Source organism: Aythya fuligula, chromosome 12, assembly GCF_009819795.1.
Source record: "Aythya fuligula isolate bAytFul2 chromosome 12, bAytFul2.pri, whole genome shotgun sequence".
In the NCBI taxonomy this organism is placed as follows: domain Eukaryota; kingdom Metazoa; phylum Chordata; class Aves; order Anseriformes; family Anatidae; genus Aythya; species Aythya fuligula.
The window spans coordinates 8,669,871-8,695,333 of record NC_045570.1 but is presented as its reverse complement, the minus strand read 5'-3'; the positions used below and the strand labels follow the sequence as shown (position 1 = coordinate 8,695,333).

At 49.5% G+C, this 25,463-nt stretch overlaps 1 protein-coding gene across 1 annotated transcript; it reads right to left on the bottom strand.

The window, feature by feature from the left end:
• Window positions 1-5,350: 5,350 nt before the first annotated feature.
• Window positions 5,351-25,132, bottom strand: RFWD3 (ring finger and WD repeat domain 3). Its single transcript, XM_032195671.1, has 12 exons — window positions 24,777-25,132; window positions 23,174-23,409; window positions 21,359-21,447; window positions 21,064-21,261; window positions 18,839-18,930; window positions 16,544-16,658; window positions 11,526-11,754; window positions 10,357-10,507; window positions 8,018-8,194; window positions 6,892-7,106; window positions 6,421-6,638; window positions 5,351-5,494 (listed from the first exon to the last, which is right to left on the bottom strand). Exons 1-12 carry the CDS (start codon window positions 25,130-25,132, stop codon window positions 5,351-5,353), a joined length of 2,220 nt encoding a protein of 739 aa, XP_032051562.1.
• Between the last annotated feature and the right edge of the window lie 331 nt (window positions 25,133-25,463).

Below are 25,463 nucleotides of genomic sequence, written 5' to 3'. Positions count from 1 at the left end.
GGCACCACCAGGGCTCTGTGTGAGCCCCACTATGAGGCTACTGCAGCTCCCCTGCATCTGGTCCCTTCAGCAGCCCCACACATAGCCCCGTTTTGCTGCCTCACTTGCCCACTGCTTGCAAAGGGACCGAGCTCTAAAGCAACATCTGGCCACAGGATGCCCTCAGATCATAGCTCTGGGGGGATTCTAGCAGGCAAAGGCTGGTTTTAGCAAGTTTATCTATTTGTTTTTAGGCCTTTCTGGTCTTTAGCAGGCTAGCTAGCAGGGCTCACCATGGCCAGGATGCTACACGGCGGCTTCCTGGGAATTGGGTCACGCAACAGAAATATGGTGGGATGAGGAAAATTGGAAGGGCAGAAACAATAGAAACAGCCCCAAAGGAGCAGCACAACGTGGTGGGAGGACAACGCTCTCCACTTGGAGCAACAAAAGCTCAAAAAGCTCTGCCAAATCTGGAGGGCTCCATCTCCATCCTGTCCCCGGGGAAGGACACAGCCCTGTGCCAGGAGCTTTGCCCCGGGGCCACATCCAGGTGATGTGGAGACGCAGGGGAGGGAGGTGGGTGAGCTGGCAGCGTCCCCGCGCTTCTCGCGCTCGATGCTGGGAACGCGGTGCTCGGAGAGCGGCTCCGTGCTGGCACCCGGGGGCTGCGCAGCTGGAAACACTTAAAAACAAAAGGCAGCAACATCCACCCCGCGCTTGGCAGCCGCTGGGGCCAAGTGGAAGTTATTGGAAAGGCTTTGCCCAGCGCCAGGGCTGGCTCCGGTCCTCCATCTATCGCAGGACCAGGAGGAGGAGTGGAGACACAGAGCCAGGGCACCGCTTCCTTCTCCCCATGCCCTCAGGAGCCCTCCGGAGTCGCTTTTTGACAAGAAGCAGCCCCGGTCCTGCAGAGATTCCTGCGCTCATGGGAAGCCTCCTCCCCAGCCTGGGGCTGTAGGGTCCTGCACACCCCGTCCCTGAAGGAGCAGTTCGTAAAGAAGAGCCCCACGCTCACCGTGCCCACGCAGCAAGTTCACCAAGGAAGAGAGATTTCTTAGTGCATAGCGACATCTCTGCCCGTGCTGCAACCCCAGCGGCTCGTTGCGAGAGCCGCCCAGCCCCCAGATGCCACGATTTAAGGGTTTTTACCACCAAAGCTCTCAGACACCTACTGGTGTAGAGGCAGCACACCCAAATCTCGCTGCCTCAAGCAACAAAACGCGGCCCCCAGCTTCACAGAGCGAGGCAGGGGCGAGTGTGCCTCCTGCTCCTTCCCAGCAGCGCCTCGCCCTCCAGCTCAGCCCCTGGGGGAGAAGAAAAGCTCATCCTCGGTCTGCGCAGGGTCCAAGCTTTAATTGGATGCAGACCATGGGCACGGTGCCGAATCCGGGCTCGGCCACCAAACAGGGCTGGGGCTCTCCCTTTGCACGCTGAGTGCCTCCCTCCGGAGCTCGGGGTCCCCACGGCTTCAGATTTATGTGCACAACATGCACAAGTTTGCCCCACTTCGTCCCATCTCCTGTTGCAGGCCATGGTCTTCCCGCACCTTCACTCGACCACATCAGGAAATAACCAGGGCACGGCCAGGTTCAGCTTCCAAGGGAGTTGTGGAGAACCAGGAGACAACGTTCCAGCTACAGCCTCTGTCCAGGGGAGCCTCACGCCTCCTGCACACAGCTCTTTATCGGGCCTGACGTGACATTCACGTTCTGCACACCGTTAACCCGTCTGCGCTTCACAAAGCGTCAGGAGCCCCAGGTCATTTCTGCAGAGCCGGGCGCTCCCCGCACTGACACAGCTCTGTGCTGCAGTCAGTGCTCACCTCTCCGAAAAATAAAAAGCCAGCACGTTGCAGTCCTTCCTCCCCTGTGCCACAATTCCTTCCCCGTCCTGCCTCCCTGAACGCTCGCTGCTGCTCCCAGTGCGATGCCATCCAGGTGGCTCGCTCCATTCCACCACCACTGCCACTAGCAGAAAGCCCAGCGTTAACCCCAAATTAATCATGCTTCACCAGGTGGGATAATCACTGAAGTTCGTTTGAGGCTCTTCATCTTGAGCAGCGCAGCCTAGACAGGGCCTGTTACCTGCTAGTTGCATCCCAAGGTCACTTTGAGGATTAGATAAATATTTCAGGGCGTAGCTCACCACTTCCTCTATTTTATTTTTTATTTTTTATTTTTATTTTTTACTACTTTTACAAGAGACAGGATGCATGCCCTTGGTGCTCTCAAGAGGCACTGCTACTGCTCCAAGATGTTATCGGTCAATGCCCTGAGCACCATTTTCCTGCAGGTACCTGAGTGCAGTGCAGTGCCGGGGCACCCCCAGGTCTCCTTGCCCTCCGAGTGCAGCTGATCTTTCTTTTTTAGCAAAGACAAGTAAACGGAGCAAGAGGCGTTTCTGCCTTTTCAGCATTGTCTCTAAATATCTTCAGATCAGCTCAAAGGGAAATAAGCGATAACAATTTTTGAGCCAGTCTGAAGTCAGTGCAGGCTGTTTACGCCAACGTGCTCGATTTTGCAGGCAGAGCAGGCTGAGAGGGCTCCTTGTCCCCGTCACAAAGCAGAGCAGAAGCCCAGGTCTGTTAAGGAATTCACTGCAATTAAAAATAAATAAATAAATCTGCTAACCTACATTAGCACAAGATCTTGCCCCCTCTCCCTGCAAACACAACCAAAGGCCAGTGGGATGCTCTGGGTACTCTGGTGAAACAAGACTCAGCTTGAGCTCCTCGTTTCGCCTGATGCATTGCCTGGCTTGAACCCAACTCCATTTGGGACACACGAAATCACCGCTTCTCCTCCCTCCGGCTCAGCCAGAGCCAGGCGCTGCGCTGCCAGGTCCTGCCGCGTGTGCACGCAGCCAGGAGCCAGGCCCCAGCTGCAGGGAGCGCAGCGCTGCCCCGCTTCCGTCACAGCCACCGCGGGAGCCACGGCCAAACCTTCCCAGAGACAGCAGCAGAAATAGCCGCAGAAAAGGCCAGAGGAGCAGCTCAGCCTCTGCCGACAGATCCTCCCCATCCCCGCATCAGCCCCTTTGACTCCAGACAGCGATGAGCGCCTATTTAATTAACACGTTCGACCTTTCATCAGTCCTCGGTGCAGACAGCTTTCTGCACGCGAGTTAGGGGCTCCTTCCCAGAGCCTGCTGTGGATCTGTGACGAGGACAACATGCAAGGCTCTTCACGTCTAAAATCTTTGAAAAAAAATCTCTGTTTTCAAATCTGAGAGGAGATGAAGGTATCTCCCATTCATTTACTATTTTAATAGAAATTAAGTTCTTTTATTTAGTTTAAGTAGAAATTAGTTCTTTTATTCCTGCAGGGCCATATCAAAATAGGTAAGTGCTATCTCAAAATTCAGAAGCTGGGCAGCGTTAGTTCCTTTCTTCCCTGTATATATATAAAAATTTCCATTTTTTTGGGTCAGAGTTAAGGGTTACAGTTGACTGGGCATAAATGCCTCAAAACAGTCAAGAAGAAGTATGTTCGTGGGGAACCGCTTGCTGCTCCTGGTTTCAGCCGGTGTTACTGGAGACCTTCTCATAACGTTCCTCTTTCAAGACCATTGTTAAAATGCCAAAAAGTCTCACACCGAGTTTGTTTCAAGTTAAAAGGCTGCCCCAGGTACGCAGCCCAGCTTTGCTCAGCCCTCTCCTTCCCCTGGGCTGATCAGAGCAGCGTGGTTCAGGCCTCTTCCTCCACCAACAGCCGCCCCTATTTCAGCCTGAACCTCGGTGCCGCGTGGAAACATCACAAAGCACGAGAAGCCTTCCCTGCGCTGGAGACGCTCCCTCACGCTCACAAAATAGAGCACATACTGCTAAGATGCACTTTTAAGGTACAGCAGCACCAACTATAGTTGAAAAACACTTTATTTTTACAGTGTATAAAAGCATAGAAAGACTATTATACAGAAAAATACAAAGCTGAGCAGAGAGCTCAGTCTCCTTTGTTAGAGGTAAGACAAACAGGCTCATCCCGCACGCATCCCAGACTTCAGAAAACAAAACTGTGCTGGCAGTTTAAGTGGGAACACACTCAACCTGCCCACGACAGATGCTGCTTACCACAGCCAGAGGCAGAGCTGTGCCTGGGGACGTGTTTCCAGCACAGGAACTTGTCTTGCGGCTTCTCCAACATCCTTGCAGCTTCGCTTTCCCTACACAAAATGAAAGCTAAGTCTTGTTGCACCATCTGACTTGGAAATGAGCACTCTCATGCCCGCAGCATATTTACAGGAAAGGTGCTACGAATCCCCCAGACCTGGCCAGGGCTCGTACCCCGACACACGGCCCCACAGAGGTGCTACGGGGCTGGCTCGGCTTCACAGCAGCGAGGCTGCAGCACACGCACACACCGGGACAACCGGACGCTGCCTGGGGCTGGCAGCGAGGATTTAAGGACTGAAAAGGGTCACTGAAAGGAGGCTGATGAAATCCCTGAGTTTCCACGTTTCCCAAAGCCAAGGAGGAGGGGGGGAAGTCAGCGATCTTTTCCAAATTCCGGCCTGTTTCAGCGCATCAGTGTCTTTAAGGGAGGACACCGTGAACTGCAGCAGCGCAAGAATTACCTCCTGCTCCTTACCTTCAGTTCTCTAGGAGTCGGGCTCCCATTTCCCACCACCAAACTGCCCAAGTTTGCTTGGATGTTGGCGGTGGGTGAATGGGGAATAGAGAAAGGGAAGGAAACGGGTAGAATTAAGGAATTACAGTGCAAAATATACGCTTATGGGGAGAGAAACAAGACAACTCCACAGATTTTTTCAAGCCCGTTCTCTCCACGGCCACATCACGGGGCCTCTCCTCAGCAGGGAGGAGCTGCCAACTGCCTTTGCCCTCGACCGTCAAAAAAAAGAACACGGGAGCACGTTCTCTGAAGTAGTGAACTCGCTTTTACACCAAGCATCAGCAGCGCCAGCGAGATGCCAATATCGCCGCCTCCTCATCACCCGGTGATCACAGCAGGACTCCACGCCAAAGTACAGCGGGAGTCGCGGGGCTTCAAGTTCCTTTTATTTTGGAGATCCGCAGAAGAGCCTTGCGAATCCCCGTGCTCCCTTCACACGGGAGAAGAGTGCAGCAACACACGCTGGAGACGGGCCAAGAATTATTGCTGTGCTGAGGCAGCTTGCTCAGGATGACTGAAGAAAATTGACCAGAGAAGAAATAACGACAGGCCTAAAAGGGAAGATGGAGGAAGAAGGGAAGCGCCGCAGGCACCTGAGTGTCCCAGTTCCTGCTGACTGCCAGGAAAGTGCTGTGGCAGCTCCTGCCTCCCAGGAGCAGCACGTGGAGGACAGCCGAGCCCAGCCTGTTGCTGTGGGGTTCAGCAGCAGCACGCCTGGAAGCCCCCGGGGCAGGCACCGCTCACTGCCACTTGTAGATATTCACCATCTTCTCGGTGAGCGTGGCCAGCAGGTGGCTTTGGTTCACCTCCAAGGGGCAGATGTCCAGCACGGGCAGGTCAGCCTGCAGCTTCTGCAGCAAGGAGCCGCTGCCGGCATCCCAGAGCTGTGGGACAGAAAAGGTCAAGGACTGCAGCAGTTTCCTCTCCCACCCAAACCGGAGCTTTTGTCCCCAGAGAGAACTGCCCCCCCCTCCATGATGTGGACAGCCCTCATGTCTGGAGGAGGTTGTCCCTGAAGGGGGCCACTCCTGGCCACCCGTGTCCTGAAGAACTGCTTCTACAGGATCTTTCCTCCCAGTCCCTGAATAAGCCAAAGCTGGCTCTTCCAGACAGCCTGTGTGCTGCTATTTGCCTTCCTCGCTTCCTTCAGGATCTTGAGCACCACTGTGGCCAAGGCTGCTGCTGATTACCACATCCCTGACTATTTCTTGTTTGCTGAAGAGCAGACTTAGGAAAGCACCATCTTATCTGGCACCTCAGTTAGGGAGAGGTTCCTGATGCTCTCCAGAAACATTTCTGGATTGCCTGTGTCTTCCTGTGGTGCCCCAAGCATTAGGGAGGTTCATACCTGATCCTGACTCAGCAGCTCTCCTGCAGCCTGCTGCCCGTCCTCTGCACCTCAGCTGCGTTTCCACCGACTTCCTTCCAAGCCTTCTCCTCACCCTCCCCACTTCCTAAGTTCCTAAGGAGCCCGTGTCCACCCCTCACAGCACTTCCTGCGCTGCTGCCCCACCAAGTCTCAGTTTCTCCAGTCGTGCCTAGTGCTCGGCAGGGACAAGGCGCCCACCTACATCCCTGTGAGACACCAGGGGCTCGCTGCCTACGCTCCTTTTGGTGGATGTGGACCACAGGCTGATGTTGGCCAACATCCCACGCCATCAGCAAGTGGCTACAGGCAAGCACAACACACCAGCCTGCACAGTGACAAAACAATTCCTACCAGAACACACCAACGCTGTGACTGCTTAGGTTTCAATTCCCTAAGAATTGCAATAAAACCCTCCACCCTGCTGAAAGAAACAGGAAATACCATGGCAGAATTAGATGCCTCATCGCCAGCACACACGAAGATGCTGCCATCGTCCTCCGGGCTCTGGAAAATGGCGTTCTTGGTCAGCAGCTTGCAGGTGGGCCCAGCACTGAAAGTCTGCACTGGGTTAGAGGAACACACCACGTCTTCCGAGGCTTCTGTCAGGGGGCTGCAGGTCAGTTCCATCATGACACAACGCACACAGGGGTTGTTTTTACCTGCAAAAGTAAAGAGAGAGCTTTGAAAAATTTATTTGTGGACCAACGTAATTGTAGGAAGACGAGCAACACCACCTCACAGCTGCCTCCTTTTACCCTCACCCTTTTATCTATGTGCAGACGCCCATTACCACGGACAAAGCAAGTTCTACATTTTCACAGTGTGCTCAACCCCAAAGTTAACTGAGAAACTCAAATATCTGGGCAGAGCATCAACAAAAAAAGCCCACTGTAGTTTCACACTGTTACATACTAGGCCTGTAGGTTGCGAGGCAGTGCCGCGTGTTGATCTCTGTCTGAATATCAATGCATCCTCCTGGTTCCAGCAGCAGGTGATGAGGCCGGTAGGAGTTGCCAGCCTTCTGTTCCCAAAAACAGGCTCCTTCCAAGGTCCCAGCTAGTATCCCGCCGTAAGGCAACGAGGCCGAGGCCATCCGGGGCAGGTAAGACAGCGACACCATGGGGCACCTGAAAGGATGATAGGCAGCAGTCAGTGCTGCCAGCTGTGGGCGTGCTGGCATCCTGCCTCGCTGCTCAGAGCCACCACAAAGAAAGGAGCTGAGACAGGCTACAAAATGGAGCCCCAGCAGGTTTGACAGAGATAAATGAAGTTCAGAAAAGATAAGAAAAAATATAAGAACTTCTTTTTTTTTTTTTTTTTTTTTTTTAATAAGTGGGAATCAGAGAGCATACACCAGCTGTGAAAAAAGATTCACAGCTCTGACACCCCAGATAGGGGGCAGTAGGCTTCAGCAGTCAGCAGGACAGAACTTACTTGTGGAAGGGCCTTCCCTCACTGAAGGGCAGGTCATGTCCTGAGAGACAAAAGCAGCTCCCTCAGGCTGTTTAAAAGCAACCTGGCGTAGTCCAGTGTCCCACCTCAGCCTGCCTTGCATCCCATCTCTCAGTTTGTGATCATCTTGGCCAGCCAGCCTGCTTTGGTCTTCCCACTAAGCAAGTCCACACAGCTTAGAGGAAACCCCTCCAGTACACCCTTTTAAATCACCACTTGATTCCCAGTAGAAGAGATGGAAGCAGCAGGGCCTTACACCTCTCTGCAATTTCTTCTTTTCTACAAGAAATGCTAAACCCAGCTCCAAAACCGAGCCAGTTCTGCTTAGTTGTAGGAGTGCTGGGCCCGCTTCTGACTGCTGCATGCTTTCACAAGATGCAGTGGCCAAGGAACCATACCAAGTTATGCACGTACCGTGCAACCCTATGGGAGGTTTCTCATGTCTGTGAGAAGTCTGAATTTTTGAGCAACAGGTTCACATAAAGCAGTTTAGATGATTACAATTGCTGTTTGATTTATGGAGGAAGCTGAGGTCAGCTTCCCACATACTAGTAAAGCTGAGGAGCTGCAAATCCTTATGTCATACCTGGACTTCTGAGGGACCAGTTCCTGGACGTGGGAGTTGGTGTCTCTCAAATCGTAGATCATGATGGAGCCGTTGACCAACCCAGCGTAGATGTAATTCGTGTCATCAAGACACCAACAGCAGCTCCAGACAGGACGGCCAGTATTGTATGTCTGCACCACAGTGTTTGTTGCCAAGCTGCAGGAGAAAACCAAGATGTTGGCCCTTTGCACGAGCATCTGCGCATAAGAAAGCAGCATAATTAAGGCAACAAATCTAGCTTTTAAGTCTTGAGATTCCCTTGGACTGAATTCTGAATTAATTCTTCCTGTACTCCATATGTGAATCTGGAAAATCTAGACAGAATAATTGCTTTGATATTGTTTGTGAAGTAATTTACAATTCTTCCAGGCCAAGGCTTCCTTTTCTAGATTGATCTTCAGAGACTGGAGTAGGAAGCCTCAGAGCAGGGTCTCATCTGCCTTACTGGAAGAAATTTAAGTTACTTTTCCTGGAAGCAATTAGAGAAACCACGCTAGTGTAATCCCGTAACACTGCATATTCCTGACATCACAGTGCTCACCTCTTCAGATTATGTCTCATTAATTTACTCCCTCTTTTTACATGAGGGGGACAATACTCATGCCTCAAAAGAAACCAGTTTAAACAGGAGTGAGAGCAAGTGGAGTAAAGACTGTAAAAAACACATTTATAGTGTTAATTCTTTAGAAACTCAAGTTGGGGAAAGCTGAAGAGAATACATGGAGAGGCACAACTCAGAAGAGCAAAGTTATGTCGGACTAAAATGTGTTTGCCAAGGGTGGCATTGTCAATGCAGGCTCAGCACAGGGAGTCTAGTGAGAGAGAGAAGAGAACACACGCTGAAGTAACTCTGGGTAGCCTTTAAAGCACACAGATTTTTCCTTGGGGAAGCCAATTATGTGCAGAACTCCAGAGAAGTAATTTCTCACAGGTAAGTATAAGACCACAAAGACAAACCTGGCTGGTAAAAACTGACAGGGAGTTTTGTCTTAGAACAGCAGCTAGTTAAAAAATCAGAAACATACTAACAAGAAACCAAACCTTGCAAAACCAGAGCTTTGGTGTTATTTTTAGACACCTACAAGCAAGCACAAGAGACAGTGACACTGTGGATGACTCCTTTTGGTAGGGTGACTAGAAAACCAGTAACCACAGAAGAAAGATGACCAAAGGGGGGCTCTTCTTTCAGGCAGGGACCAGCAGACGACTGAAGATGCTGCCAAAGCAAGCACTTAACTGCAACACGTCCTGGGATCGAGCACAAAGGCAAGAGGATCACAGGTTCTCATGCAGCCAATCAGGCAGTGAGAGACAGATGTGGGAGTCAAGTGTCTGAGCAGGTTCTGTGACAGAAAGCCTCTGCAGATTAAACCATGAAAAGAATTCCAACCGAGGAGGCTGGTAGCCTGACGTGCTGGCTTTAGCATCAGAGACAGGCAGGCTGTTTACTTTTTACTAGTCTAACAAGCATTTCAACATGGCGCAGGGAATGGGAAAGCAAGCATTCTTTGCATTTTTGTTGCAGTATTAAGTTCTCCTCATTATTTCACACAGAGGAAAGAATTCAGTCGTATGACACCCTCTGCCTAACCCTATTCTGAGGGATGTGCATAAAGATGTTACTGGAACTCGGTGAGACCAATCAGGCAGCCAGCTTTTGAAGCAGCTCACACCTGAAGGGCAGCACAGAGCAGCAAGAAAACACTCATATGCGGAGAACTCCACCAGGACTGAAGCAATTTCTCTCTCAGCCTCTGCATAATTAGCTTCCAACCTGCTGCTTGAAGTCTCTGCTAGCTCTAGAGCCTCTAGCACATGCTCAATGTGAATGCCTCATATTCCAGATAACGCCGTGCTCCACAAGGAGTTTAAAGTCAGAGAAGCTGACATCAGTGCAGCGAAGAAGTGCCCAACCCAAACATGCATTTCTGCTTGATGCCATGCAAGTTGCCATGTCCCACATCTCACTGCAGGAACAGAAAACCCAGCAGACAGTAAATTTCACATCTGTACACTTGTTCTCAACAGAACTGGGCCAATCGCTGCTGAATGACTTGTTTGCCACCAAAACCTACACAGGGAAGGTATCAGACAGGAAGCTCCAGAAGATCTCCACCTAAAAGACCTGAATGCAAACAAGTCTTCCCCTCTGTCAGTTCCTGCATGAGGAAGGATACACTGACCTCATCTTAGCAGCACCTTTTGGAAAGCAGAACAGCAAGCGCTACAAGGCACACTTAAGGTGACACAGAACCAAATGCAGTTCTGCACAAAGAAAAAGTCAGCTGGGAAATGCTGCTCCCCCCAGCAGGGCTCACCTGGTCAGTTTGAGTGTGCTGTCTAGAGCGGCGGAGAGCAGCAAGCCGTCCGCACGACTGCCAAAAGCCAGCCCCCGAATCTGTTTGCTGTGGATGGGGATGTACTGACTGCTCTTCAGGTTGGCCACGCTCATCATCTTAACACCACAGCCTGCCAGGGAGACAAACAAAGCAGGTTATCATCAAACAGACGTGCAAAAGCAAACTCGGCGTTAGAATTCTTGCTACAAGGGTCTGCTGCTTCTTGGCTGGTTTCTTCAAAGACATTCTAGCCTAGCTGGAAGCACGTGCAGCAGAATTACAGGGCAATTTGAGAACGAGTGTCACTGCAAAGAATGGTTACAGGTGAACTTCACCTACATGCCGCAAAGCCTCCGTACAGAGAGGAATTCCTCAGCTCCAAAAAGCTGGAAAAGTAAGGCCAGCTGAAGGCAGAAAACAATGCTGTTATGCCTATAGATAAGGCACATTAACCTGTGAGCCATTAACCAAATAAAGTAAGTTTCATCACCCAGAAAGCATGCAAGTGCTTTGCAAATAGTCTCTCAGACTCCTAATGCCACATCTCCTTCATCCAACAGGAAGCTGGCGCAGGCCCAGCTGTCAGTTCGCTTGCCCCTGGCCCTAACATGACAGGCACAGGGCTGCCCAGGACTCCTCGGCTTCCTATTCCCCCCACTGGGAGACAGGGCTCCAACACTCATATTAAAAGCTTTTTTTTTTTCTTTTTATTTTTTTTTGAGGAGTTTGTTGACAGACCAGCTGCACGTGGGTCAAGCCACCTACTGAGCGGGCAGCAATGTTTCTCACTCAAGCTCTGGAAGCTTCTCTGCCTGCCCTGGCGTGCTGACCTCTCATTCTGTCTCGCTCCCCTTTGCCAGGAGCATCACACACGCCTGTCACCTTCCTGCAGATGTGGCACTTGAGCAGAGGAGCCCAAGATCCTCTGCTAGGATCCTGCTGGCGAAGTGAGGGGGGGAGACAGGTCACCTTGCCAGGCAGAAGCTACCGAAGCAGAGATGAACCAGGGGGAATCTTAGGAGCAACCACAGCTTATAAGGCACGTGGAAAGGTCAAGCCAGAGGAGGGAGCAAGCAGAAAACACGTTTCACTTTTGTAAGCCTCCAAATGTCCCCTACAAGTCCCCAAATCTTGGCTCGCTTCTTTACCAGGAATAAAAGTAGACTGTGGAGAAGGCTGCGACACCACCAGACAGCCCAGCGAGTCGCAGTATGCCATCACTCTGCAGTTCCCTGCCTGAGACACCAGGAAGGCCTTCTCCAGGTGGTACTTGCGCTGGCTCTGGCTGCAGGGGAGGCCACCTGGGAATCCGGTGCGGAAGCTGCCAGGTTGCTGAGAAGCACTCACGCTGTGCTGGGCCACCAGAGCCTTCAGCTCCTGCAAGGAAAAAGACCTCAGAAAGCTTTAGTGCTCCTCTGGAGACCCTGTGCCACCCGTCCCAGGTGCTCCGAGGGTCCTCGTTCTCCGACAAGGAGGGAGGATACGGGCGGCTCCACTTCCACGCTGTCCCTGAAGCGCTGGGTTTCCAAGTCCCCTGGCTGCGAGAACAACAAAATCACTCAGCAGGCTCTGCAGGCGCTGGTAGAATCTTCTCCGAGTCCGTTACTGGATGTATCAGACCCCATGGAAGAGAGGGCTCTCGGGCAACAGATAAAAGCCAGTAACAATTATTACCAGATCAATGCTGTTTAGAAGAGAACAAGCTGCCAAGTATCGCATGCCGCTCAACCGCAAGAGACAGTCAATTAGAAGCATTTTCCAGAATTTCCAGAATGCCTCCCCCCACCCCAAAGGCCCCAGTTTTAACGCAGACTGACTTGTTTCCTGCAACACCCTCTATTTAATGAGGATGACCCTGTTCTTGTAAACCCCGGCCGGCAAATTCCAGGAACAACAACTCTCAAGGGCTCCAGCCTCGTTTTCTGCTTCCTCCCCCCCTCTCCCTCAGCTGAAGTGTGCTCAAGGATGCTCGCCAGAGCCCTTGCCAAGGACAGCTTCCACCTGAGCATCAGCAACAAGCAAGGTGTTCCTAGAGTTCCTCCTTCCTCAGAGATCTTCAGGGTGAAGTGGCAATGGGAGGAGCAGCACTTTTTGGTGAATTTGAGCCACGGCCAACGACAACGTCCCCAGAAAGCGTCCTGACCAAGTGGGCGTGCTCCAAGGGCACACGCCAGGCAGTGCAGTGCCCCAGGGCATCACAGGGAGCGTACACACACACAGAAAATTGCTACTTGCTTTCTGTTGTCTGAGCAACATAGATTAAGCTTCAAATACTCCATAATTTTTAAACGATTAAGGGCCACGGGAGTGATATTAGAGACGTGTTAGTAGGTTGCGAGCTAGCTTCGATATTGAAGCAGCCACCACCACTTAACTCACACTGAAGCAAAGGCAACAAATCTCAGAGAGGGAAGACCAGAGATCAAGCTCTGTGTTATCAGTTGTCATTGAGCCCTACAACTTTAGAAAACGGCTCAAGAGGAGAGCAACTCTGGTATTTTCCAGAGGTCTGATCTGTTTTGCATCAAACACCTTCCAAATTCACCAAGGGAATAAAAAAAGGACTTGAAAACTCAAGATGATCCTGTTAGAGCAAAGACAAAACATGGGGAGGAAGCAGGGGTACAGAGGGTGCCAGGACACTTACAGTCTAACCTGTAGCTTCAGGCTTAGAGTGAGGAGGCAGTGAAAACACAAGGAACTTCCAAGAAAGCAACTTCTAATCAAAAAACTAATAAGCTCCATTTCTTAAAGGCAGGAAGGTGCCACTACCACTGAGCATGAGGAGAGATTAAAATTATTTGTTGCTCTGGGGAGTTTGTAAAGCTCTCCTTGCCACCTGCACTCAACATTTACATTTTGACATGAGATATTCATTAAGGCAGGCAGTTAAAAACTGTCAGTGCAGCGTACAGCAGCTAAACACAGCGGACAGAGCCAGCAGAACCAGGGAGTCTTACTGGAGACACATCGCCAAGGTGACCAGAAGCATTGCACCAAAAACCAAACCCCGCTAACTGCGCTCAGGATGCCCTTTTGGCAGCAGAAGCTGATGCCTTCCTCTGAAATGCTCTGAAGACTTCTCCCGGCTCCTGCTGTTGCCTGAGGGCCTGGAGGACACGTTCATCCCTGCACACACACACCCTGAGTGCTTCCTAGATCCCAGCTTACTGCTATGATGAGTGAACTGTCACACGGGTCAGGGAAAGAAGGGGATATAGAGCCAAGTACTTCCTGAGGAGCATGCACGAGGAGCAGAAACAGGAGAGGACAGAACAAGAAAGAAAACAACCAGCTGCAGCCAGCTTTCTGTGGTGGATTGGGTTACAGTGGCAGCAGCCAACCCAAAGCCTACAGACAAAGGCAGTTATCAGATGACAGCCACCCTCTGGCCGCGCTCCCGCAGACCTCTGAGAGAAGTCACGCCTGCCATCCCGCACTACAGCCTCAGCCTTGCATTTAACAGAGATAAACGCGTGACCCCACAACCTCCAGCTGCAGCGCAGCACTGCAGGCATTGAACCTGAACCAAGGGAGGCTGGAAACAGCATTTTAATTGGCCTCACTGCAAGCAGCAGCTGAAGGAAACACCAGCTTTTCTTACCACCCATAGATCTTCCCCCGACACCCACTGCAGGTGAACAAAGATCACAAAGGTGAAAGATTTTTTTTTAATGAAATGTAACAATTACCCTAACATTTTTCCAAAGTTATTAGGTTGGCATTTTTATTGCTGTCTTGACATCCAATTCCTTTTGGTTGCTCTACAGCCTAAAGAGCTTACACTGAGAACTGTGGCAGATTCAGGAAGCGTACAGCAGCAGTTCACGTCTGGTTCCCAGGATCTTGGTGCTCACAAGGGAAAAAACAGGCAAAAGCCAGGCTTCAGCAGCACTGTTCCCAAAATATTCAAGTCTTTGCCCACCACACAGCACAGAGCTCTCACCAGCGTTGTTTCTGCATGTGAACATGCTGTGTGTGCTGTGCTTTTTCCCCAGTTTTGGTTAGTTATCCTCTCGCCATGCAACTGCAAGTTGCTTTGCTCATATTTTGATATAGCTAAAGACAAAGATAGCCCTTTTCTAGACTAATTCATCTTAAACACTTCATTAACAAAGCTGAAGCCAGCTCATCTTTGTGACCTTAGTGGAGCAGAGAAGGGGAAAAAGCACACAAATCTGAAAAATGGTCATAGCAAGTGACATGACTAACAATGACCCAGCTCAAGAGCATTAATGATAGGAAAGGGCTCACACAACAGCTTTTTGGGGGAAACTGATGGCCCGTGCTTTCTGTAAGACTTAAGACACCAAGATTTGTATGGAACAAATGAGCATAGCTCTTCCAGTCCTGTGCAGCTGAACTTTTCCACATTCAGCCTCTGGATGCGCAGGTGTTTCATAAGTTTCTTTTGCAATCCCACAGCACTGCTTTCCGTGGTGACTTAAACCTTTCTATACCAAACACAGCTCCTTGTACAATCAGTAACACCGCTTGCTGAAAGTTCAAGGGCAGCAAACTTAAGGAACAATGAGCTAAGTTCTTTGTTAGATGCTAGGGAAAAAGCTCTCACTGAGGACAGCCAGGCAGAGCCTTGCCCAGAGAGGTTTTGCAGCCTACTTGTGGCACTACAAACCCGACGTGCCAACGCCCTGAGCAATCTAATGCGATGCTGAAGTTCCTCAGCTAGGGTTGGACTAGAAGCCTCCAGGGATCCCATCCTGTCTAAATGACTCTCTGCAGGCAGCTGCTTTACTAGATGACCTCTCATAAAATAAGGAACTGGTTAGGCATAACCTCAGAATATAAACCCATGGTTTAGCAACTTATTCTAGACTTCCTGCTGATTTATGGCTCCCCAGCAAATTGTTTTTGCTTTGTTTTTTAAACTTCCAGTTCATTCACAGTATAGACAAGTACCTTGAAATTGCTTCCAGCGTTCACATCAAGCACTACAGGACAGTGATGAATGCAGTATAAATACTGAACCAGAGCTTAAGAACACAGGGTACTTAATCTTTATAACGTGCAACTTCAAGTCAATTAGACTGGATTCTCTATCATTTAACACCAAAAGAACAGCAGGAAGATGCTATGGACCTGCAGTTCTATCTTATTCACATTGTTCTTTAGCCAAATTTTATAGTGGGCCAGCTTTCTCATTCGCTTGGTGATCATATCTGCCTGAATTCCTGCACGAAGCTGTAATTTATAGAGCTTTATGTTACATCACATGGGAAAACTTCAGAAAAGGGGATGTTTCCTCATGTAAGATGTAAATAGCCAAGGCTATAAAAAAAAATCCGGAAGTAGAAGGAAGCATAGAAGAAATGAAACATTAAGAAATTAGACAAATTTATCATCTACCTCATACAACAACAAAAAAGTAGCAAATTGGTTGTGAAAGAGGCTACTGGAAAACTTAGAACTGGTGGAATACACAAGATAATTCACAGCTGGGAAGTACCAGCAAAGTCCACAGTTTTACAATCCTGTAAAAGCAGCCGGGACAGATTACAAAACATCACAGTGTTGCATGAGCCAGAAAGGAAGAGGCTGTTTAGCAACCAGTCATTTACTTTCAGTAATTTCTATTCTAAGGGGACAGAGGCGCTTCTTCGCAGCTGTTCAGCCCCAGCCTACCCTAATGACAAGCTCATGGCACCAGAAGGTGCTTAAGCTAAACACCAACTGATCTTTGCAAGACATTTCGTTGTTTTGTTTTGCTTTTGTAAACAGCCACAAACATGCTTTCTCACAAACTATTTCTCAAAAACTTGACTATCCAGTGAAAATACACCCTAGGGATTTTCAAAGCTCGTTTTGGTACAGTTAGGGAAAGATAAGGGGAACGCATTTTGGCACTGTATTACCAGACCTTGCCAGCCACCACAAAACCTGAGCAACCTGCAACATCAGCAGCCAAAAGCGCCTCCTGTTAAGCTGTACATGCAGCTTCCAGTCTTAGAAGCAAGTCAGCATTATGTAGTGTACGTGAATATGCTCACCTGGGATGTTTAGGATACTCCCAATGATTCACCAGATGAGGTTACTAGATCTTGCTGCTTATTAAAACTGAAAGCCTGCTTTCTCTCCTCTGAGGGAGCAGGGAAAAGAAAGCTGAAGAGAAAGGGAGTCTGCTGTGTATCGGTGGTGTTGGACTCACCTGAACTTGCCTGCGGAGCTTGCTGCATTCGTCTGTCAGAACCTGCAACTGGAGACGGCTCTGTGCAGACTCCAGCTCGGCCTGCCTGCGCAACATTTGCTCCTTTTCTATGGACCTGGATGGAAAACAGAAGAAACGCAACTCTTAGGCCTAGGAATTGTCTAGGATGCCTCCACGCTGCCCAAACTTTGTTCCTGCTTTATTCCAAGCAGGTCCTGCTCAGGTAAATATAAAAGCAACAGAAGTCTGGTACCACGTTCACCCAGTCCGTTCACCTCAAGATGTTCTCAGTTATGCAACTGCACTGCATGACTCACACAATTATTGTTCCATCGAAAGAACAGCCTTTCTCCTCACCCTCTCCAAATGTGCTAATTTAGTGAAGGAAAGCAGAGAAAGAAATCAGTTGTTTCCTGCTCCACCCCCTGAAACAGCTTAGCAAATTCTATACCATCAACATCCACGTAATCCATCATGTCAGTAACACAGCCAGTCACAACACAGCGAGATCGTTAGGCTTTTTTCTTCTACGAGCAACTGATCTTGCATTTCAGGAAAATACTGCCGTATCAGAACTAGACAGACACAAATAAACTCTCTGTGAAACCCGTAGGAGCTGTACTTACTACCTCACCTTGAGCCTAGATGTGCATACACAGAGTTTAACAGCAGCAGTTTTGGTAACATGCTTCCATTTTGCTCTCCTAAGTACTTTACATATGACTGAGCGGTTAAGGAGGGGAAAAACCAGCAACATTCCTTAACATTATTTGCATATTTGGTCCATAATGTGGCCACTGCATCCTGTGCTTCAAAAGCTGCAATAGTCTGGTTACTTCAGTAATTTGGGTGCAGATAGATCTAGTTTGTCTATGTCACCTTAAAACACAGCCTTGCATGTTTACCCAGCGCAGAGTTCTGTTCTTTCCCTATTGCCTTATCACGTTATTTTTCTGTTGCATAAGAAACAGGTGAAACTCCGTATTTAACCATGGAAACATTCTTTACACAAGCACCCAGAGCCTGAAGGCTGGCGTTTCTGAATGCGAGGAACGAAACCTGTGAGCTTATACCCAGCTCAAGGCTCTGCACAAACAGTATCGATGTATCAGTGTTCCCATTTGTCCTCTGCTCGTGGCTACGTGCCACGAGGCAGCTGCTGCCAGCAGCTTAACAGGACTGACGGGCAGCCACCGCTGTCTGCCTCCCCACAAAGCCAGGAGGCAGGGGGTGATGCATTATTGCACGTGGGGAATTGCTGCTGAGGGATTCTGAGACACAAGCGGCAGTCAGACAGCTGCCTCCACCCAAGAAATAACGAGATTTAAGCACCCAAATGCTGCTGTGCTTTTGGAACAAAAATTAAAAAAATAATGTGTGTAATCCTTATGTATTGATTGTTTTGCAGTGTCTATCCACTAAAAAAGTGTGACCCTTCTAGAGGAACAGATCAAACACTGTCAGACAGCGGCAATCTGGACAGAACAGCTACTTTCCCCTCATGACATTTACCTCACTATCCTAGTAATTATTCATCAGAAGGATTTGGGAGGAGTTTCTGTTGAAAGACCATGTTAGAAGAATAGCAATATGCTTCGGAACACGTTATGGAGAACCCAATTAAATTCTATTCACTTCAAGATTCGGGAAAACTCAGAAGTCTGCAGCCTTTTGATTTCAGAACAGTATCTGTGACAGCATTTTAGTGAAAAGAAATTAGTGCCCATTTTCCTACCCACTGTTCCCTTTTTCAAAAAAAAAAAAAAAAATCTACATTGAAGTTGGAAGGGGGAGTAGAGTCCCAGTAATGCTTGCTGACCTTTTGTAAGTAAAGCTACATGAAGAGTTTGACAAAGCAAGATGGAAAGTGATTCATACGAGAGATTACTCTGTTTAATGCATGCAGAAGAGATGACAGAAAAGGTCAGTTATTCACCCTCTTTGCATTTCTAATTACGCTTTTCTCATCTAATGATGAATTAGCAATATACAGCTTTTTGGCAACAACTCTGCGTGTTCTCCCGCGGTGACATTTCAGGAAACAGCACAAGACAGCTTTAGCAACTTCAGTGCCACAAAGCACAAACTCGGGATTCCTGCTCCAAAGGAAATTTCTCCGTACAGGTAAGGCGGGCAGAACGCAGCAAGAAGTGGTTTGTTAGGACAACCATCCCCAAGGGGATGCACAAATTGCTTTCGATAACACAGGAAATTAAAGCATGAAGTAAAAGCCAGGCTGCAGCTTTCCTTGACACGCAACCAGCGAGGCTGTGTGTTTAGGTGGAGCCTCCGTACCTCTTCATGCGTTCCTGCTCACTGGTGTCCAGCGCTTTCAGAGTACGGGCGTACAGCACCACGATGTCAGAGCGTTTCGCCTTCTTATTGCACTGAAAAAAAAAGACAACACCTGTTCACCTTCAAGAACATCACTACCAAACCCTGCATCCCTACAGCTTGCTAGGCATTATTCTGAACAATCCTTCAAGTTTTGAAGGGAGGGGGTGTCTACTTATAAAAACAAAGCCCCAAGTCAGAAATATAACTCATCAACTGGAGTTCCGATAGGGGCTACAACAGTTTAGGTCCTGGATCCTATTGCACCTTTAAAAAGGCATCTCCTTGCTTCCTACTAAATTTGTTTTGCTAAAGCACCAGAAACACAACGCGGCCGGGTAAGATCCATGGAGGGCAAAAAAATTACAGTGAAGCAGAGGAAAAGATCCAGAGCAACACAGCAGCCCCACCTCCGCTTTGAAAGCATGAAGACTGGCTACTTGGACAGCAGGCTAGATTTGGGCACCTGAGTCTGCTCCCAACAACGTTAATTATGTATTATATTCCTCTGATCAAATCCTGTAGGTCCAAATCCACAAAAACACTCCTGTAGCAGTATCAAACACCAACACCCCCCTGATTTCAGTGATACCAAGGCAATCAGACACTTCAGTAATTTTGTGCATCTGCCTGTGACCACTTCATAGTTTACATCCTTACAATGCAGGGGTCGCACCTCCCTGGGTTGGGACTGCAAGAAATGACAGCATCAGCGAGCTTCCTGCTTTGCAAACACACTTCACTGATCAGAAGAGAGGCAGCGAGCGCCGAGATCAAGTAAACTCTGCCAAGAGGTAAATTACTATATGCGCTTAAATTGTAGACTTCTCTATTATTTAGCAGCATGAAGATACCGTGGGCAACAGCTTCAGATCAGACAGCTCCCCCACATACCTCAAAAAACTGCTTTGCAGAGCAGTAAGAGGCTAAGACAGCTTTCCTGGCAGCCAACGGCTGTCACTGGCAGGGCCTGGCACGCTGCAATTTCACAGGATCTTGCACTCAAGCCACTTAGTACACAGAGCAACACACAGCAGCCCTCTGCTATTCAATTAGAGAGGGCCCCGTCGCAAAGGACAGCGACTGAAAACAAAGGGAAGATGATTGAGCTGCAAGGTTGTCTCCAGAGCAGGAAGTGCTTGCAGGAAATTTTCCTCCAGTGATGTAATTACTGGAAAAGGTAGCGAGCATCCCTCGCAAGTTGTTAGGGCTCAGCAAGAAAGCAGACAGGGTTCCAAAGAGCAGAGATGTCACGAAGGTCTCTGAGAATTTTGTCTGGGCATAGAGTGGACAAAAAGCTTACACAGAACTGACAGAGATGAGAAAAATTAGGTTTGGGCCTCTGCCATGGCAACAGCAGGTCTTTAGGTTTAATCACAGCACCCATCAACAGCAAGCTTCTTGTTGGGAGGAGGAATCCTGCACCAAGTGAAGCAAAACTATGGGAACTCTACAAATGACAAAGCCAATGAAATCCCAGGCTTCCAGCCGCTGAGTGAGAAAGCAGCAGAACAAATCCCATTTACAAGGTACTCGTTGACCTATTTTTTTTTTGTCAACATTCCTTTCTGGAAAAAAGGAATTAGGAATGGGAATACATCACAGGAAGGCACAGACCTAATCAAAAAGATCCATATTATCCATGAATCTTACTATCCAAAAGGAAAAGAAAGCACCTTAAAAGCAGGTCTACCACTTGCAACTGCTCGTTACAGGGTGCGGTGTATTTCTCAGTCCACTCTGCCCAAGCTGCCTGCACAACCTGACCCTTAGGCTGCAAAAGCAGATGCAGTTCAGAGCAGATGACTAACCTATTGAAAACGTTTCTCCAACAGACTTCTAGTCCAATAACGCATTCTTTATGCTAAATTAATGGCTTCTAGGAATCAGTCTGCCATTCCTGCACTCCAGGAGTGCAGCGCAGCGTTCTGAAACCAATTACAGGCTTAGCACTTGAACGAGCAAACTTCTGAGTCTGCAAGTCACAAACGCTCTACTTCAGGGAAGGAAGTCCACACCAGAATCCTCCCCTTGAAGCACTGCTAGCTGTGCCCAGGCTACCTGCATCCAAATAATTGTGATTTGGGTTATTTCTAACAGCGGGCAGCACGAGATTCTTTATGCAACAAGCAGCTGTAGTTGTTACACTGCCCCCCTCGGTGCACAAAACCACCCTGGGGTTTTACCTGGGGGCACTTCCCGGCCTGCCCCCTGAGCCACCTCTCAATGCAGGTGTAACCGAAGAGGTGCCCACAGCGCAGCGCCGACAGGCGGTGGTCCCCAGCGTTGGTCCACTGCTCAAAACAGATGGCACAGGTATCCCCCTCCTCCTCCTCCAGCGGGGCAACAGGAACCGAGGGCTCTGGCTCCTTTAGTGGAGATCTCTAAGATTTAAGAAAAAAATATATATAAGCATTTCTTTAGGTAAACGCAGCATTTACCATATTTGATCCATTTCCAGAAGCGTTTAGGTCACCTTACCTGCTTTTGCTGGACTTCAGCCCCTTCATCTTCGTAACTTCCACGTCCTGCAGAAGCTTGAGGCAGCTCTGCTTGGGCCTGACTGGAAACTGAGAAAAGCACCGCTTCAATAAACTGATACATATCGATGGAGAGGGCTTCTCCTCGACTGGATCCATAATCATCAGGGCATCAGTAACAGCACAGGTGAGGCACAAAGCTTTGGATCAACAACCTGGGTAGGGAAGGCCATGCAGTTTGCCTGCATACCATTCTCTTAACCAACTGCAGTGCTGAAGAGCTTTCTGCCCCTTTTTTCTAGAAGGATGCAGAATTCCAGCGTATTCAGTGTCAAAAGAGGTCCTTTAAAGACAGCCATTGTTACCAGGACTTCTCTGACCTGCTGGAAGCAAACGCGCCTGCACACAGGCCCATAGCTGGGCTGCTGTAAGGTTACAGCCCTGCATCACCATGCCCACAGACACCCATACACACAAGTTCTTTTTCCAAGGGCTCCAAGTGTGCACGTCTCACATGCCAGAGGCATTTCCCATATGCTGCTCGTCCATTCACCCTGACCTGAGCAGCTTTCTAGTCAGTGGTTACCCAACTACCAGCCCTGCTAGGCCACGTGGTTTTGTGGTGTCCCCTTGAGCCCTTGGGCTGGAGCACGCAGCAGCACCAGGCTTGGATTCCTACCACCAGCACATTAAAAAAGGAACAGAAAGCACCATCTCCCCCCCCTTCCCTAGGGAAACAAGAGAGTTCACAGTGACGGTTAGCATCCAAGGCAGACATTCTCAGTCCACTGGAGAAGTAGCACCTAGCCCTGCCTAAGGCTAATGAGATTTTCAGCCTGTACAGTGCTGGGCGGAACAGGAACCAGCAGCTTATATAAGCAAGACAAGGGGATTCCAGAAAACCCAACAGAGAGCATATGTTCACACAATACCAGACAGCACTTAACAGCTTGAGCTCCTGTCACGTGTAAGACTAGCTGAGAGCAAGTGGAAGGAAATCTGTTCAAAGGAGCCCTCTTAGATATAAGCCCCCCAAAAAGGTATCCAGGGAGGTTTGGTTTTGATTGTCTAGCCTAAGGGCAGAGAGAAGTGTAAGGACGTTCCTTAGAGCCCGGCATTTCTAAGAAATAGAGAAATTAAAAATATATTTCTCGTATTCTCTGGGCATCAATAACCTTGAATACCAAAGTACTACTTGCCACTCTTACATAAACTGCATATGTTCATCACAAACCATGTCACTGAATGCGTGGCAGCCTGCAAACGTGAGTTTAAATAAAGAACTGCAAGCCAGAACAAGCTGAGGAACGAAAGACAAAGCCCTGCCTTGAGCACCTCTATCTTCTCAGCTCAGTGCCACAGGAAGTTACAGGAATGAGAACTCTAACCCAAACGCAGACAAAAGCACAAATAATAATAAAAAAAAAATCCTGACTCAGACCCCTCTGAAAACTGAAAGCCCTGCTTATCTCCAGAGACGTGACTTGATGTCCTCAAAAATATTCCTCAACAATAAATAAGAGAGGAAATGTTCCAAGCAACAGCCTCCAAATGTGAAGTTATTTTGAACACTTCCAGGATTATTTATAAGCGAGAGCCTGCAAATAGCAGAAAGATTATGTCTGAGATCACGGCAGCAGTCACGTGTTGCTGCTGCTGCTCTTTGGAGCCGCTTGCCAGCGAGCCTTGTGGTGGCAACCTGCTCCCGCCAGCTGCGGGCACAACGATCTCCGAGCACCGTCTGTTGGGAAGCTCGAGAGGATTTCCCTGCTGGGCTCTGAAGCAACGAAATGAGTTTCTGGAATTAAGTACAAACCTGAGCTGGCTGCTGCAGGTGTCTCCCGGGCTGCTGGGGATGGCAGTGCTGCAGCCTCCGCCTCTTCTTCCTCCTCCTCCTCCTCAGAAGCGCTGCTGGCAGAGCCACTCAGCTCTGTTTCAGGAGACCCCTCTTCCTGGCTGCTCCCCGCCACACGTGAGGGCTCCAGACGTGCAGCCAGTGTGGTAGCTTGCTCCTGGCTCCTGCTGATTTGGAAGTAACTGTCCAACGGTGCCCTGCGTCCAGAGAAGGGAGAAATGAAAGCCAGGGTGATTTCAGGTAGGCTGAAGGCTCTGAATGCTTCCCCCAGCTGGTTTGCAGCACAGTTCCCAGGCTGTGAGTGCAGATAGGAAGGGATCAGTTAGCAAGACAGCCCCTGTGTGGGAGAGGGTCAACCCCACACAGCCATGAGCAATCAGCAGTGGCACAGAATCACTCAGGTGAACTCTGAACCCTCAGGCCATCCAGGCCAACGTTTTACACGGTACTGAAGTCCACCACTAAGCCACATCACTAAGCTCTGCACCTCCACGATCCTTGAAGCCCTCCAGGGATGGCAACTCAACCACTTCCCTGGGCAGCCCGTTCCAACACTGCACAGCCCTTTCCATACAGAAACTTCTCCCAAAACCCATCCCAGAATGCAGCACCCATCCATTCTGCCCAGCCCGTGGAACTCCTATGCTATAATTACAATTATAACCCAGACCTGGTTCCCACTGCCCCTAGTAATAACAAGGCAAACGAGGCTCGTACCAGAGCCTCACCCCACCGACTACTTTCTGCCTTCCCCCTTCTTTTCCATAGGGGCTTCACCCCTGGAAAGTAACTTCTTCCCCTTGCCCTGCACCAGCTCCTCAGTTATCCTGCAGGTTCAAAGCAGAGTTTTTGCCAGGTTGCCTTCCAGCCCCGAGAACTGCAGTGACCTTCATGAGCAATCCACGGGCAAACAGTGTAGTAATGTTTAATCACCGGGGAGGAAAGGAGATGTCGGTCTGACTGCATTTAAAGACAGCGCTCCAGTTAATTATAATTTCACCCTCGGCATTTACAAAAGCTACAGAGATGAGACAGAAACCAAACAGACCAGAAATAGGGATTTCTTTCTGGCTAAGGAGTGTGCCCACTCATCACCTTTCAAACTCATTACTAACAGTGTTAAACACAGGATTTTTTACTTTCTTTGCCTGAAGATAACAAAACATGTTAGTTTGCTTGTTTGTGAAAGCTTCTGCAGCAAGGGCCATCAGAGCACCTAATGAGACAACCTCAAAACAAAGGTGAAAGGCAGCAGAGCTCAGTGGAGCTCGTGCTAAGCGCTGGCTGGAAGTGCTGAGGCGGTTCTGCTGCAGGAAGCACCACCAGGAGCCTGGCAGAGCCACAGAATGCGGGGAGCAGAGGCTCTGCACGTCAGAAAGCGTGGAAGGGCTCACAGGTCAACAGTAAGTGGAGAAAGAGGGGGCAGATTCATTTAACGAGGAGCAAAGACGCCACCAGGTGAGATCAGAGTTCTGTCCACAGTGCTTCAGAGGTTTGTGAGGTGCTCAGAATTTGGCCACAGCCCTGGAGCGAGGAAGCACGGCACAAATCATTGCTGATTTACCTGGCACTGACCGTCCTCTGGGAGCCCCCGATCCTCTGCTGCCTGCGAGCTCTTCTCACTCGTGGCCGTGCCACAGCCTGCGACCCAGGCACCAGCGGGAGCTGATCCAACACCCCCAGAAACCTCTGCAGTCCACTGGGATTCACTGGGTGGTCGGGTCTGGCAGCTGCTTGCCCTGTCCCAGTGCTCGATGCGCCAACAGCCTCATCCTCGTCGTCAGAAATGATGGTCACGCCGCCTCCTTCGCTGCTCAGCACCGCGGTGTGGCCTGAGGGCTCCGGGGGAAGCGTCCCATGGTTCTCTGCAGGGTCATCAGCCACTGGCTGGAGGTCGACTTCCATCTCTTCTTGAGCCATTCCTGTCAAGAGTTGAAGCAAACAGCTCACATCTGTAAGACTACACCCTGCTTGTAGCCCAACGGCAGCGGGAACTGGCTGCAGCAGTGACTAAACAAGCCTTTACAACTCAGGCTGCAGATACTTTGTCCTTTTGCCTCAGACATGCAGCAGAAAACCCAATTGCCCGTGTCGATAAGTGTGCACGAGCTGGCCCAGCAGGCAGGACCTTCCCCAAGTCCCTGACCCAAAGTCTCAGGCTCAGCAACAGCTAGCACCAAAGGCAGGCTGCAAAACCGCGTTGAGTGAGCCTTGGGGGAGTGGGGAAAGTCTGGGGGTGATTGTTGCTGTT